Source organism: Manis pentadactyla, chromosome 17 (genome assembly GCF_030020395.1).
Source record: "Manis pentadactyla isolate mManPen7 chromosome 17, mManPen7.hap1, whole genome shotgun sequence".
NCBI classification, from domain to species: Eukaryota; Metazoa; Chordata; class Mammalia; order Pholidota; family Manidae; genus Manis; species Manis pentadactyla.
This window is the reverse complement of record NC_080035.1, coordinates 63,443,933-63,460,952: the sequence shown is the minus strand read 5'-3', so window position 1 is coordinate 63,460,952 and position 17,020 is coordinate 63,443,933. Positions and strand designations below refer to the sequence as shown.

Below are 17,020 nucleotides of genomic sequence, written 5' to 3'. Positions count from 1 at the left end.
GTCCTACAAATCAAAATAAGGTACCTACTCTCTGATTTTAAAATATGGGCAAAGATATATATAAGAAATTAGAATCTAAATGACCACTAAATAATAAACATGTTCCTTTTCATTAAGTTTTCAGAGAAATACACATAAATACACACAACTTACCCATTTTATTTATCAAGATTGGAAATATTTCAAAATTTTTTCCCAAGGAAATGTCATACACACGTTAAAAAAAAAACAAAAAAACTAGAGACTATGTAGTGAAACTCTACCATCACCAAGCATTGGGATTTTCAGTATTTTGATCTTGTCTCCATCTACTTCTCATTGTCTTAAAACAAAAATTCCAGGAATGTTATTTCACCTGTAAATTCTTCAGCATGTGTCTCTCATGCACCTAAGGGAATACTTACTATGCAAACGCCCCAGAAAGCCCCCGAATCTTGGGAAAGAGAATTCCACCAGGCGATCCTACAGGGTTGAAGATTCCTGATGGGGGTGGGGGGGCTATTTAAGGTTAATCTGGGGCCCTTTATGTGTTGACTTCCACTGGAAAGGAGGTTTCCGTCACCGAGTCATTGCTCACACATAGTTACGAACTTGGTCTAGTGTCCTGACAGCCACAGCCTCCGACCTGACCCGACGCTGAGGGCGTAATTCTCAGCTCACTCAGTGAGGTCCCTTCCTCATCATATGCCTTCTAGGGCAGCAACAGCGTGCTTCAGAATGCTGAGCATGGCCGTTTGACATGAAACCTTTATTTTTAGAAGCCGGATCTGACCAAGTACAGCAAGGGCTAAGGTCTGCTGAAAGTCCACCAGTTCTACCCTCCAGAGACCCACTTTTCTGCTCATAGAAAGTATCCCAAGGCCTGCGGGAAGGCTTCCGGCACATGGATCTGAACCTCATGACACACAGTGACACTCCAGAGCGTGTGCCGTCCTCACCGGAGCTCGCAGAGGGGAGTCAGAAGTCACCAGCCTGATGGAGCCCCAGGAGGGAGGCAGCTCTAGGCTCCCCCTCCCTGCCCCCTGGGTGATGCTCAGAGCTTTGTGAATTCAGCCTCCAGGGCCCCAGGAGGAATGCTCCCCATCAGTTACGGGGGTGGTCCCAGGCCCTGATGTTCCTTGAGATTCATAAGGTGCTTTTGAAAAGTGACAGTCATAAAGTCTGCAAGCGAAGCCCAGTGGGTTTATTCAGTCTTCGAAGAGGACGAGAACGGGGCAGTCTGTACAGGGTGGTGTGGCCCTGGATGTCACGTACTTACCCGCTGGAATCTGCTAGTCAAACCCCCTGCCATTCAGCAGGGACCCAGATTTGTTCAGTCAACAGCAGTGGGGTTCAGAGTCGCTCCCCAAGTACTCCCTGGATTTTAAATCCATTCATCTCCTGATTCTCATGAAACTGAACATCTGTTCTCTTTGACCTTCTGTTTTCTATCTCCATGTCTGCTCTTCCCAAGGTATATTTCTCAAAGTTTGGTACTCTACCGAGTTTTGGGGCCAGTTTTTTTCCTCTCATTTTTCTTTATACATTTTCCTCTGATGCTATAAATGATCTTTCCTTCTCCAGCTTCTTTGAAAATTCTGCCTTTTCTTTCCTTCTATCCTGGAAGCCTCGTCTAAACTCCACAATGATAACCATGATTTATGCAACTACTGTCTACAGCCAGAAATACTTCTTAGCTCTTGAACCTCAAATCCAACCCACAACATTAACCTCTTCTTAGAGCGTCTTTTCTCCATTCCTGCGGGCACTGTTCTCCTATTGTGAACCTCAAGTTCTTAGAGTCATCCTCACCCACTTTCTCTGGCCTCTCATACCAATACACCCTAGTGGGTGCACACAGCCTGCAAAGGTTCAAGCAGAGGAATGTGAAATTTGGTACTTGCAACCAAAGTTTCAGTCCCATCGTTCACCCCGAATAATGCAGTTAATAAATTTCTCCACAATAGCAGAGAAGCCCCTCCAGACAAGGACCACTTTCAAAGAGGCTCTTTAAACTGGCATTCAGTGCACTGCACACACTTAACTCTTTCTTTCCTCTCTTATTTACAGGCATGCTCATTTTTTTTGTGCTTCACAGATATTGCATTTTTTTTTTTTTTTACAAATTGAGGGTTTGTGGCAACACTGCATCAAGTCAGTCTGCCGGTGCCATTTTCCCAAGAGCATTTGCTCCCTTCCTGTCTGTGTGTCACATTTTGGTAATTGCTGCAATATTTCAAACTTTTTCATTATTTCATATGTGTTATGGTGAGCTGTATCTGTGATCAATGACTGCAATGTGTTGGAAGCTCAGATGCTTGGTAGCATTTTTTAGCAATGAAGTATTTTTTAATTAAGGAAGTTATTTTTTTTTAGACATAATGCTATTACACACTTAACAGACTGCAGTAAAGTGTGAACAAAACTTTATATGCACTGGGAAGCCAAAAAATTCATTTTACTTGCTTTACTGAGGTGGACTGGGAATGCAACCCATAATATCGCCAAGGTATCCTCAGTGATTTACCTTTTCCATCAGAGCAGCCCATGCTCAGCCCTACCACAAAGATACTGTGTGGCAAATTTTCTTCACTGAAAGGTGTTCCCTTCTTATCTGAATCCTATGTTTTGAAAATCCCATCAGGGGTGTCCTTAAGCATTCCAGCCCATAGGAATTCCCTCTCTGTGTGGAGGCAGCAGAATGCCCACTGATATGAGATGGGCTGGACACTTGTCACTGCTGCTCTACTGGTGATCTGTCCTGATATGTACTGTCAATGTTCCGTGAACTTTCTCTGCTCACTCAAAGAGCACACCTGTAGTTGCTGAGATTTCCTGTCACTGCCAATGCATTGTATGATGTCTGCATGCAACAGGTGCTTAATAAATGCTCTGATTGACTGATGTGCACCTGTCTGTCACTAGGCTTCCTCCTGCCATTCTGGCCTTTATATCATTTTAATCCTCCAACCAAGGGATTTGAATGGATCTTTCCCTTGAACTTAACCTCCACTTATCCCAGAGACTCCAAATTATAGTATCTGTCATCCCATTGAATCAAAATGTGGTCTAACGAAATGATATGCAGGTTTGACTACATACAAGTGTGTGTTTGAGTCTGTTTGTAAATAAGCTATTAGCCATTGTTTCTAGCACTATAGTCTGTAGGGTCTTGGAGGAATTAACTCACTTATACCTCATCTACCTTACGCATATAATTTTTTAATTGGATAAATCCTCAGGATCTTCTAGCTCTAATATATCTAAACCATTATGGCATCTGGGCATCTATGCACAGGTAATGCTTACTGACCACTGATCTGTGCTGGCATCATCGTACTAAACCCTCAGAACAGCCCCCCAAGGCAGGTCCTTTGATTACCCCCATTTTTAAGACGAGAAAACTGACAGTCAAAGAGGTTAAGTGATTTGCTCACGGTCACGGAGTCAGTAAGCATTCAAGCTGGGGCCTGAACCAGGCAAACAGGGACAACCCAACACTGCGAGACAACAGCAGAATCTGCGTTTCAACCCTGATTTCTCATCTCCAGTGGAGGAGGTTTAATAAATGAAGTCCAAATTAGAAATTATGTAATATGACTTCAAAATATTTTTAACTAGAAAGAAGAGTAGGGTGGGGCTTTCTAAATGCCCAAGGAGCCTGCAGTTTCTCTGCAAAGCTACCTTCTGCTCAAAACAGGTAATTGCACAATATTCAGATTGTCAAGTGAAGGCTTGCTTCCTCTGGCAGTTAGCCTTTGAATCAGGACAATAGCATGAGTTCTAAGGGATCTACACGGTTCCTCTAAATGAAGTGATGTTGTAAAATGTATATTTGAATATATTTCATGGGCTCTAACCACAGGTTTCTTTGCTAGCAGTCTGGGTCTGCCTTGAGCATGGAAGACAAAAGCCATTTGTAGATGTTTTCAGCAGTTGCAATGGGGCTGCAGTGGTGCTGGGGTCTGTGCAAAGGGCGCTAAGCTTCTGGTCCTGCAAATGGTCTCACCCAGTCCTTCGCTGTGAAAACCCCTTTATCACCACAGATAACCCTTACTGTGCACTGAGGATAAGCATAATGCAAATAGACAGTATTCACAGAATGATTCATGTAAAATCAAAGGTAATAACTGTATTTCTTAATTGCCAATAAAATATATTCATTGAGTAGCAAGGAAGAAAATCCTACTGAATATAAAATGGCCTAACTGGAATTTATATATCTTTATTTCCTACAAAATAAACATCTTTATTCACAATATTTTGTTTGATATAACTAAAACATTCTAGCACTGAAATCTGTTCTCTAAACTAATGATAAGTAACTACAAGTCCAGAGAATAATTAAGTGTACCAAAAACGATCTAAGTCTGTGTTCACATCAATTAAAGCAAGTGATCGCTGTAATTACCCGCACGTAACTGTATTTCAGCAAATGAGCAAACAGATAATCATTTCTGGGAAGCAGAGGTAACATGCAGATAGATGCTGGCATTCAAGAGAAATTGTTTCCTAGAAAATAACACTGTTTCTGATTCAATTAGAACTTTAAGCTATTTTAAACATTTTTTTGCCTGTATTTGGAAAGCACATTGACTGTTTGTTGTGAATTATGAGTCAGTACTAATAACCACTTTAAGAGTTTTAATGACCATGTATGTGTCATGTGCTGTACATGTGTCATATTTGTTTAATTTCCATCATACTGACTAGGAGAAAACTTGTGACTCTGCCCCTGCGGAAGGTTTACTGGTTGCTGTGTAATAAGCAACATTATTCCAATCAGTAAGTACTTCCTGAGAATCCAGGTCCTGGTGCTGCCTATTTTAATAACCACAGGAAGGTACCAAAATTCGTGGCATTCACAAAAGCAGACCAGCATAAACATGCCAAGTTGCTTTGCAAGATCAAAATCCCAGGTGAAATAAATTTCCTTTTGTGTACATAACTTGAGATTTTCAGGTGATCTTCAGTTAATGACAACAAAGAACTAGCTTTATTTTAAAATATGATGCCTACAAGCATTTAAGAGACAATGAATGAACCTGTGTTCTAGGGTTTGAATTTAGACTATTTGTTACATGCTGAAGTTTAAAAGCCTAATATTCCTAAATATTTAATTTTATATTATTAATTTCAGGTAACATATTCCCCCAAAATTTCCATTTGGGGATTTTGTTTGTTTCTTCTGTTAGTTTTTGGTCTCATTTTGATTTTTAGAGTAAGACTCACAGTTTTTTTGGACATATTTTCTTGGGTCATTTCCCAAGCCATAGGTTTTGGCTTTTGACTCAAAACACAAATGAGATATTTTGGTAAAGGGAAGTTTCTATTTCCTTTCTTTATGGGAGGATAAGCATCATCAAGGTGAGCTAGGATGAATGGCATGGAGTGAAATTTTAGAAAAAGTGAATGGGTATACAGTCATGTTTCTGAAATATTTGTGTGTTCAGCTTTGATTATTTAAAATATTTTAAATTCCCTTTTGCAGTGGTTATCTTTACTCCAAAATTACAATTAAAAAAAAGGAATTCTTTACCTTCTTATGAAATAATGTAACCTTTGTGAAATATTTTTCTATCACATGCTTGTTAACTATTGCTTGTTAACTATTTTTCTTATTTTAGGAATATTGAATATCAATGTAAGGGTATGCAATGTTTTTTGTTATTGTTACCTCCATGCAAAGGGTTATTACCAGAGGTTTCAGAAAGTCATCATTTTAAAAGGTAAGACTGTATCTCTATATTTCTACCTAAACACACACATATACATCTGAACATTACACATTAACGTGGAAAGTTTTACAAAATGCCTATTTTAATCAAGTTGTAAACACTCGGTGCTATTTTAAGGATGGAAAATTGGGAGATAATTTTAATATTGAACACATAGGGCTTGGTTACTGTAAATCATAGTAATCTGGTATATGGCCCACTACACATCAGCATAATTGATGGCCAGCTATAAACAATGCAGATCTAACGGGTTGATTAGAGACATACTACATGCCATTCCAGGGGAAGAAAGCAGATTATGAAAACCACCTGTATAGTATAACTCAAACTTTATAAAAACAAGACTAAATATATGAACATACACATATATGTATGAAAAAAATAACTTTATATAGTGGAATATTAGATAAAAAGTAGCTCTAGGTAATAGAATTGATGGTAGTTTTTATTCTTCTGTTGTTCTTTCTTGCATTCTCCAAATTGTCACATAAAACACATATAATTTTATAATCTGCATAAAATTATAAGTATCATAAAAATAGTAACTTATTATTTAAATAAGCTGCTAAAGTTAAAATGTTTAGAAAGGCCAATACTTTAGGATCTGGGGAAACTGTGTCTCTTTGCTGAACTTTTCTGTATTCTTTGTGGTAATAATTTTTGGTAACTACAGTTCTTTTTCCTAGAAGTCTTTAATGCTGGTATAGAAGCCTTCCATATCTTACCAGTGTCAATTTCCCTTTGTTGCATCAAAACAGCTCTGTCTTGTGGTCCAAATACTTCAAATCATTATAGGTACTCCTGGCTTAATATGGGAGGGTACGATTCATAAGAACGTTTGGGTTTTCTTCGCCATGTGTGATTAATCTTAATCTCTTTTTCTGAGCACCAAGAGATTTCTACATTATTCTAGACGTCTATGCTGAGTTTGGACAAACCCTGCCCATCTGAGTACTCACCTGCAGGCTCTTCCCAAATAAAGTGTGACCTGTGATTGGGATCGACCTCAGCTAGTGTTAATCCTCTGCCCATTCTCCCCTTCCTGTTCGGTGAATCAGCAATGAGCATCTCTGGGGGAGCAATATACTGAGCTAAGAAACTACATCCTCAACCTCACTTGGACCTTGAGGGAAGCCAGGGATAGGATGGCAAAGCCTGAATCTTTGAAGGCATCTGGTTCTATAGTCCAGGATATTCAACATCCAATTCTGAAATCTCCCTCAGTCTGTCTCTCCCAATTGTTTCTTAAATTATGGAATTGTAACTACCACCCAAGTCAAGAAACAGAACATCATCAGCTACCCAGAAGCCCCCCAAATTCTCTCTCCAACCAACTATGGGCTCCTCCTCCTCCTGTGAAACAAACCTCTGTCCCGACTCTGCGGGGGTCCCTTCCCAGGGCTTGTCTTCCTTTCGCCAGCTCTGTGATTCCAGGGGGTGCGAGGCAGCTTGCACTGTGGTTTTGTTTGCATTTATTCATCTCCTGATAAAGCTGGACTCCATTAAAAATGTTTGAGAATTTATTTCCCTGTCCATATTCCATTCAGTAGCCTTTTTTGTTATTCTTTTTAAGTAAACTGAATATGACCCTTAAATGTGTTGAAAAATATATATTTTTTCCCTTTATGGTTAGCACTCTTTGTGTCCTGTTTAAGAAATCATTCTTTCTTTTCCCACCTTTGAGGTGAAAAAAAATTCCCCTGTATATTCTTCTAAAATTTTTATTATTTTACATGTGATATTTGGATTGGTAATCTGCCAGGAACTTATTGTGTGTATCACATGAGATAGGGTTCATTTCATTTTTTTCTCACATGGATAGCCATTGATTACCATTCCCAGGGCCCTACAATGCCAATTTTGTCATAAATTAAGTGGCTCTTTATGCAAGCTGGGTGAGTTTTCCTTTTTTCTCCATTTTCTTTCTTTATTCCTGTTCTCTGGAAGAGTTTGTGTAACATTAGCATTATTTCATCTTTAGAATTTTGAAACAACTTACCAGAAATGTCATTTAGGGCTAGAGCTTTCCTTGGAGGGAAATATTCAATTACAAATTCAATTAATTTAATATTTATGTTACTATTGAGATTTCCTATGTCTTTTCTCCATTTTGTTTAGTTGTAATATTTTTTGAGAAATATGTCTGTTCTTTTAATTCACAAATTTACTTTGGCATAAAAGTGTTCATAACATACTCATTATAATTTCTAAATTTCTGCAAGATCTGTGGTGGGTCCCCTTTCTCATCCCTAGAATTGACTTTCTGTATCCATTTTCATTATGTCTCTATTGCCCTTGCAAGAGAATTATCTACTTTATTAATATTTCAAAGATACATTGTCTTAAGTACCAACTTCTGGCTTTGTTGCTTGTCTTCCATTACAGTAACTTATGTTCTTATTGCTGTTACATTTTTTTCTTCTGTTTTCTTTGTGTTTAGTTTTTTGTTCTGTTTCCAACTTTTGACATTATTTAAACTGATTTTCAGCTTTTCTTCTTTTGCCACACTGATGTTTAAAACTATAAATTTCCATTGGCTAAGACCTTAGCAATATCTCACATACGTCTTACAGTTTTACTGTCATTAGTTAAGAAGCTTTTTGTGTGTAATTTCTTCTTGAATCTATTGATTACTTAGAGATAAAATTTTAACCTCAGATGAGAACTGGTGTTGTTAATATTTGCACACTGTGTCTTTTCCTTTTCTCTCTCTTCACATTTAAATTTTCAGCATCCACTTATTTTACATGATTTTCAGTAACCTTAGGCTTTAAAATATTGTTTTAATTTATCTTTAGTGTGAACTTACACTAAATAAGAGTCTTTTAAAGATTACTGGAATTCAGTTTAGTTATTTCCATATATGCTTTTATGCCCACTAAGACCCTTCCTATTTGTTTTACCGCATTTTTGCCATCTTTTGGGTAGAGTGACTTTTTGATTATTCTATTTACTCTCACTATTAGTTTGGAAATTACATGCCCCACTACTCTTCTTTCAGTGGTTACCTTTGAAATTATAACCTGCTAGTTTGATTTATGGGTGTGCAATAATAAATACTATTTCTTCACTTACTTTTTTATTGTTCTTCTCCTCCTTTTATCTCAGCATTCTGGGTCTGCCTGTGTTTAGTTCTTCCAGTTTTTGTTTTTGTTTTTTCCTAAAAATATCCCTAACTCCCTTCCATTGTGCAGGAGTTTTTTTCTTTTATTATTGTGTATAAAGTTCTCAACTGGCAGTTACTTGAGCATGTCAAATATAATATTTTATTGTCTGTGGACTTCAGCTGTTCCTGCTTTGAAGGTAATTTGTCTTTTTGCTGCATCTGGCTGCTTTTAAGATTCACTCCTGGTTACCAGTGTTTCATATATGTTGAGGAGTAGTTTTCTTTTTATTTATTCTACTCAGTCTATTTGTTTTTGTTTTACAAAATTTCTTAAACATTTACAGGCAGAAAGACTGACCCTTATTAGATGTGCACATCTGTGCATGTATCGGGCCCCATGCATTCCTATTTGTCAATAGCGTCAGAAGTCCCTTTGCCGTCTGCCATGGTGGGAATGTCCGTGTCCCCATAAGGTTCACGCGGTGGAATCCTAGCCCCCAAGGTGATGGTATTAGGAGGTGGGGCTGTGGGAAGACATCAGGTCATGGGGACAGAGCCTCACGGCTGGGGTCAGTGCCCTTACCGAAGAGACCCCAGAGAGCCCACTCATCCCCTATGTGAGGACACAGAGGGACACTGGCAGCCTGCAACCTGGAAGCGGCTGTCACTGGAAATGACCACGCTGGCCTCCTGCCCGGGGGCTCCAAGCTCCAGAACTGTGAGCAGCACATTGCCGCCGCTGATGAGGCCGTCTGGTATTCTGTCGTGGCAGCTGCCCTACGCAGACAACAGCAGTCCGGCCCCGCCACCACCCCAGCCTCGGGCCCCTGCCCCTCCGCACTCTGTTCCGTGGTTTGCCTCTCCAGAAATGTCATACAAAGGCTCCTTCTTGCTGTCTCAGGGACCACCTGCTCTGAGGGGGGCTGGCTGCCCTGCTGTGAGGCCGCTCCTCCGGAGAAGTCCCTTGCGTGATCTTGAAATTGGGCCACTCTTGAGCTAGCCTCGCGATGGCTGTAGCGTTGGCTGACAGCTGATCGCTGCCACACTGGGGGTCTTCAAACCAAAGGCAGTCAGCTCAGCACAAGCAGATCCTGACCCGCAGAAGCAGAAGAGCCACTTGCTGAACTGAGCCTCTAAGTTCCAAGGGGTAATTTTCACACAGCAACAGACAACTAACAAGCCAGCCGCCAGGTGAGGGGCACTTGACTGATGTCCAGTCTCAGGTGATCAGGAATAAAGGCACAGCAAACATCTGCTTACAGGTGTTTGTAAGGACACTGCTTTCACCTCTCCTTGGTAAATGCCCAGGAGGGGACGGGCGGGTCACAGGGAAAGGGTATTGAGCTTGTAACACTGCCAACTGAAATCGGCTGCTTCGTGCCTTTTCCTCGGTGTTGAAAACCCTTCAGCATTTCTCACTGCATCTTTCCTCCTGCCTGGGGCCGTCCCCTCGTCCCCCAGAACGCCAACAACGATCCTCAATCATCTTCCAGAATTCCCATTCCCCTCTTTGGCTTCTCAGGCTTTCATTCAGGAGGTTGTCTGATTTATCTTCCGCTTCCCTAGGTTTTTTCTTTTTTCTTTTCTAAATGACTGTGTCTAATTAACTTTAAACTCATCCTCTATTGTATTTAATTTTATGGCTATTCTTCAATTTCAGAATTTCCATCTGACATGTTTTGATGGATCCCCGTTTCTGCTGACATGCTCACTCCTTGGGCATCGTAGGCCTTCTATGCTACAGGATGTGCTGCCGGACGCCAGTCTTTTGAGCCCCCACAGACATACTGAGATTGACCTGCTATTTTTGCTTGTGATTTTTCATTCTTATTTTGTGTCCTCATGTGATTGGTTCTTTCTGACTATGTGTTGAATTTTGTATTTGAAAAATGGTTTTTCGAATACTTTGGACCGCAGGATGCTGTAAGTGTCCTTTGGGATAAGTATACACACATTCTTTCCCCTGCCCCGGTCCCTGAGGGCGGTCAATCCTGGGGGACCCCAGTCCAGCTTCAGGAGTGACACGCTTCTCAGCTGAGCTGCGACTGCCGGTTCGGGCTCATCTGGCCCTGGGGATGGACGCTTTCAGGCCCCACCCGGTGGCCTTCACAGCCCCTAGTCCCAGGCTGTCCCCACATCCCTAGAAGGCAGTCAGAGCCCAGCCCACTTCTCAGCTGCTTTCCGTGGACCAGGCGAGTACCCTGAGCACTCCTGAAAGAAGAGCCCAGAAACAGGTTTCCTTGCTTGGCCTCCAGTGCCTCCACACCCACCCGTCCTCTCCCTTCTGGGATTTCATTGTCCTAATAGTTTTCCAGGGGCTTTAATGAGACTAAACACCAAAAAAGGTTTATTCAACTCTTCTGGATGTTCTCAGGGAGAGGTTGGTCTGAACCTTCCCATCAGCCATTACAAGAAGCCCCGGACTTCTTTTACCATGTGAGAGAAATAAGTTGTTGAACCAGCATTAGACAATTTGTGGATACATACAGTCAAGCCAATTTCTAAATGACACATTCACTGATATACTCAGATTCAACACTTAAAGCCTGTTTGGCATTTATCATGCCTTCAATGTTATTTTCCTTCACAGCTTTGAGGTATGAGAAGAAAAAGATTTTTTTTTAATCAAAGATATTGTTAGAGCATCAATGTCCTCCTCCTCCTCAGTATAAAAGTCTCACTTTATACTGGTTCCCTTGCACCAAATACTCCATAAAGGTCCCTCATTAGTCAGTCATAAAGCCAATTAATGCCAAATACAATTTCAATTCTTTACCTTAACCAATAATATGCTGACAATGTACCTTACAGGGAAGTTTCACAGTTTATATTCTATTTTCCAGTTTGTAAGCCTACTTCAATTTTATGTTTCAAATCCATTCTTCCTAGAAAGTAGCTACAACTTAAAACTTTTGTCTATTCTAAATTTAAAAAGTGCTTACCATTTGAGATGGGATTTCCATTTTCAGCGGTGATTGCACTAGAGAGTGAATTAGATAATTGAATTCCATGGTTGTTCGCGTTTCTATCTTGAGTCTCTGAAGTAATCTCTGACATACTGGGATCCTCTTGGCTAGTCAGGTTCATGTTAGTTTCAAAACCTAAAGTAAATTTTGAAAACATTATGCTTTTCAGATAAAATGCAAGGAATAAGTTGAATACAATAGCAGAAGGAAATAAGAAAACTTACTATTAAACACTAATTACATTAGACAAGTAAATTAATAATCATTTTAACTAAGTCTATGATATGCAAAACTTCAACCAGATTTTGCTACAACACTGTTGAGCATATGAGGCTTACTAACTGGGGATAATGAACTTCACAATTTGTTATTTTAAAGCATATCTGTAAAGAATTTTTTTATGTCCGCAGTCTAATAACTTGTCATTGTAACACTGCCTGTCTTCAGCAGGTTATTTTCTAAGATCGGCATGGCATTATTTTCGTGTTTCAGAAGTTTCCTGAATTATTAAATTAAGCAGAGCTGAGGCAATATTTTAGCTTTGAAAAAAATATACTTTAAACATTATTACAAAATTTGTTATTATCCATTTAGGAATACTACACTTCAAAACCCTACTTCCGCATTCTATACAGTAACAAAATTACCTAAATTTTTACCGCATGTCCCATACTGAGCACTCTGAGATATATGAATACCAAAGCTATTGTCCAAATTAGGCTGAAGGGACAAATAAAGGATTTTTTGAAACTATGTAGTAATAATAAAGTATAACAAATGCTAGGGTTTGAAACAATGTCTAACTGAGGTGGATTTTCCCATGATTACTGCCTCATCCTCATGCAGGGTCTGCAGGTGACCAGTGTGTGCAAATCAAGCACCCCTGCACTCCTGGGGTCTGGTGTGGCCCTCTACCTGTGTCAGGTCTCTTCGCTCAGACTGGCCAGGTGTACCTGGGATTGCCTCTTGCTTCCCAGGGACCTCAAAAGAGCTGCACCTACTGGAGGATTTTGTTCAACATCAAGGTTCTGCGTGCGGCTTCCACTCTTGGTGGTGCACAGTGGATTCTGGCTATCTTAAAGGTAGGCTAACAAATTGTTTAATATGGTAATAAGCAGAGTGGGCTTTATTATACCGTACATAGGCAGTGCAGTTTGCCCCATGGTCCCAAGGGAGGGTCGGGAGGCCAGAGGAAGGGCGGGCTTGTCTCTCCAGGCTGGTCCCGACCGGATCCTCTCCAGCTCCTCCTCCCTGACATTCTGTGTCCTTGCCCTCGAGACTCACACTCAAACAGCACTACAGGCTTGGGCCTGTGTCCAGACGCTCCACCCTGACTCAGGTTCCAGGGGCTGGAGAAGGCCTTCCCTCTGCCCCAGCAGCCAGGTGTTCTCCATGGCAGGGATCTTGCTCAGATCACCGGCAGTGACCTCTCACTTTTGAGCAAAGCATGGGCAGCAGAGAGGAGGCTGTCTGCCCAGACGGGAAGGTGTGCTAAGGTTCAGAGAGGAAAATGCTGGATAAATAGAATCAAGGCAAAATGGGCAGGGCTTTGAGAACCAGGCATTCACGTTTCAACAACTCCGTGAGCAGGTAGCTCCCGACACCCAGCACTTAGAAGCAAGCGGAAAGGCTGCAGCCAAGCCAGTTGATGAAGGCGAGGTCAGGAGTGTTTCACTGCATTCTTGACAAGGAGCAGTTACCAAACAGGCTGGTGCTGAAAGAATAGTCAGTTTGAGCGACTCTATTTTGCCTTTTAAAAAATATTTTCTTAAAGTTAGGAGAACAGGTTTGGTTTTAAAGCTGTCTCAAGACACAGACACTCAGCTATCTTTACTTCTCCTGAAGCTATTTTTTTTCATGTTTTAATTCAGTTGTTTATTGAGTAGGTACTCTGTGCCCCACTCTGTCCAGGTGCTGGAGGGACAATAATGTGCTCGGCAAACAGGCAGCCCGCAGCTGACCTCCCAGTCTGTCAGCAGACAAGCAAGGGAATAAACAAGCAGAGAAGGAGATGAGGTTTTGTTTTCAGTACAATGGGAGGCTGGGGAAGGCGGCGGGGCAGGGAGCAGGCCCCCCGGGGAAGCCGGGACCGTCCACAGCCGGTGGTACAAGACTCAGTCCTCTGAGACCCTGTGTAGACTCTTGGTCCGAGTATTCGATACTACCTTCCCTCCTAACTCATTTCTATCTCATAAACAATAGATATATTTAAATCATAATAAAACCCTCCAGTTTTGCTAATAAAGTTAAAGAAGCAGTTGTCTAGTTCCAATCAGAGGGGTAAATTGTAGCCAAGAAATGTTTTTCAGCGTATCATCATTCATGATAAGATCCTCATGTATCTACTAAAATTTTCTTTACATTTTAATCTTAAAAGCATATGTCCACTCAAGGAGGGCTCTGGATTGGATTTAGGGAGTAAGTCCTTAACATAAGACGTAAGACTTAATGGCCAACCTAACGATAATTGTTCACATTGCTCTTAGAAAAATTACCATCCCCTGCGTGTTTCTTTTGTGCCAGCCCCCTGCTGAGTGTGATACTTGATTTAATTCATTTTCCCAACAGTTCTGAAGAGTTGTCACTACTGCACCTATTTTCGAGATGAGGTCATTGAGGCCGGAGGATGTTAATGCACGTGCACACTTACGCATCAGTCGGTGCTGCAGTGAGATTCAGACTGAGGCCCGCAGGGCTCCGCCGCCCTCCCACAGGCACCCTCTGCTTGGCCCTTCTCTGGGGCTGGTCCTCCCTCCTCCCATCACTTGCTGATGTAAAGATAAGGCAGCTTCCTTACTGTGGCTGTATTTTCTATCACCCTTGTCTCTCTGGTAATGAACGGGGAACCACAGGTTGAAAACTGTACCCTCACCAACTGAAATAAAGCTGTAACGTCGATACAGACATCCCGTTTGGCGGTTATCCTCATTCATTTACACTAACTGGGGATTCTCGGCTTGCCAAGTTCTGCATCAGCCTCTGCTCATAGTAAACACCCTTACTCCGAGGAAAATCCAAACACGTCTGTGCCCCAGCTTGTTAATATCTAGGTTCAGCCACAATGAAGGGCAAATGCAGAAGCTCTCAACAATTTGATTTTGCTATGACATCTCGGTTTAGTACAGGGTTCTAAATGCTCTGTATTTAGTCGAAACATGCTCTGTAGAAAGTGTGCCCCTTACCTGGCTCCTACTTAGGTGCAAAGCAGTAACAAGGAGGACAAATCAAGAGGACGCTGGCGCTGAGTTTGAAGAAGTCTTAATTACAGAGGTGCAGATACAAGGTACAGCTTTGTGGAGAATTTAAAAAGGACTGTAATACAGGGCGAACAAAGTCACTGAGTCAGTTCATGGTCCCAAACAGTAGCCATCAGGATTTGGGGGGTGAAGAAAAGTCACACACCAAAGGAGAATACTTGAACCTGTCTGTGATCCTAAGCCACCAGGTAGAGAAGCGAGCACTGTAAAATCCTGCACAGTGACTTACGTTGTGTCTGAGGCATTTTTGTATCTGCAACTTATGAAATCTGTAGCTTGTGTAGCTCAGTGGTGTCCTTTGGTTGGGTGCTCCATGAATACCTGTAGTGTTTTCTTTCAGCCTGTAAACAGGATTTCTCCGTGACCCCTGCCTGGGGCTGTTCACACAGGTCTGGGAGAAATGAATCACACTGAGATCTGACTCCAAGATAAAAGTCCTGGCCCTTACATTAGGATATGATTATTGAATACAGGTATGCAATGCAGGCAAGTGTAAGTTGAATTTTAATCTAGTAAGAGTTTAGCAAATCTCTACATATGAATTAAAAAAAAACTCAGTTGTGCTGTGTTATTTTTTAAATAACTGAAATACCATGCTGGGTGGGTGTGATCCTTTGAAAACTGTGGTTTTCAATAGAAGGTGACGTGGCCCACCAGGGGACATTTGGCAATGTCTGGAGGCGTGTTTGGTTTTCACACTGGAGGAGGGCGGGTGAGTAGATGTCAGGGATGATGCAAAACGTCTGCAATGCCAGGAGAGCCCCCACGACAAGCATCATCCTCCCAGACTGTCAGCAGTACTGGGGTGGGAAACCCTCTTTGGAAGCCCAAGTCAGATCCTGCCATTTCCCCACTTAGGCCTCTCCACTGGTTTATTTCATTCACATTAAGATCAAAAGGCTTCCTGAGCCGAGGGGCTCTCTCTGACCTGAGTCCCTGCTCGTCTTGGACCTCATTCCCCACTGCCCTCCTTGCCATAGGCTGCCCTTGCCCGCCTCAGCCCAGCACCTCTTCCTCCCAGAGACAGCACGGGGGCTCCGCCTTTCCTTCAGGGCTCTGCTCAAACCTACCCTGAGCAGAAAGGCCTTCCGGACCACCTTCTAGAAAACAGCACCCCTCTACCCACTCCAGGTCAATTTCTGTGCTTATTCCCTGCCTGTGGTGTTCCTACAGGGTCCTTCTCACTAAAGGATACATTACATCTCAGTGATCTGTTTCCTGTCCCCTGCCTCTGGAAGGTTGGCACCCCGAGCTCAGATGCAATGTCGGTGTCTAGAGTAGAGCCTGCGCACAGAAGGTGCTCAGTGACTATTTATTGAAAGAAATAACAGAATTAATAATAAATGAATTATTACAACAACATTGCTATAGAAATTTTGATTCCTAAAAGGTACTACATGTTTTGTAACTAAAATAGTTACGTTTACTGAGAATTCGTGTGGATGATTATGGAGAAACTGCATGTCACAGTAATAATCTCTCCCCATTCATAGGGGATATTATAGACATCCCCTATATGAAAGGGTTCCTGCTGTTAATAATATGCCTTCGAATTCTAATCTCTACTTATTTAAAAGTATAAGGTATAGAAAATTTTACATTGTGAGGAATGAAAATGTTCTACTTATTCAAAGGGCCAGAGCTGTTTGCTTCCTGCATGAGTATTAACTTCCAAAGGAGGGACTGAGAGATTTGAGATCTATTCCTGACCTATTGTGTGAGGGTTCATATTTTTGCTATTATCCTACCAATTATCATTGATAAATATTTCATTATTGTCCTACCCATATGCAAGGCCCATGCATATTTAATTTTTAAAATCTTACTTTACGTGGCATTGCAATCTCTAATGTCAGGAAATTATAATCAACCTGCTAAGTGTGGGTTATGGAATCTTGGTGGCTGGAGGCAGGCAGCGATGGGTTGATGAGAGGTCTGCTAGAGCAGGTCCCAATCCCTATGCACAAAGGCCAC

General features: G+C 41.5%; 1 protein-coding gene across 6 annotated transcripts in view; it reads right to left on the bottom strand.

The window, feature by feature from the left end:
- The window catches only part of MYO16 (myosin XVI), a 570,453-nt gene that overhangs the window by 26,055 nt on the left and 527,378 nt on the right, over positions 1-17,020 (bottom strand). For all 6 annotated transcript variants that reach the window (XM_036893691.2, XM_057494602.1, XM_057494601.1 and 3 more), the window contains one exon: positions 11,766-11,924. In XM_036893691.2, coding sequence (XP_036749586.2) covers positions 11,766-11,924 — 159 coding nt within the window. The remainder of the gene's footprint in view (positions 1-11,765; positions 11,925-17,020) is intronic.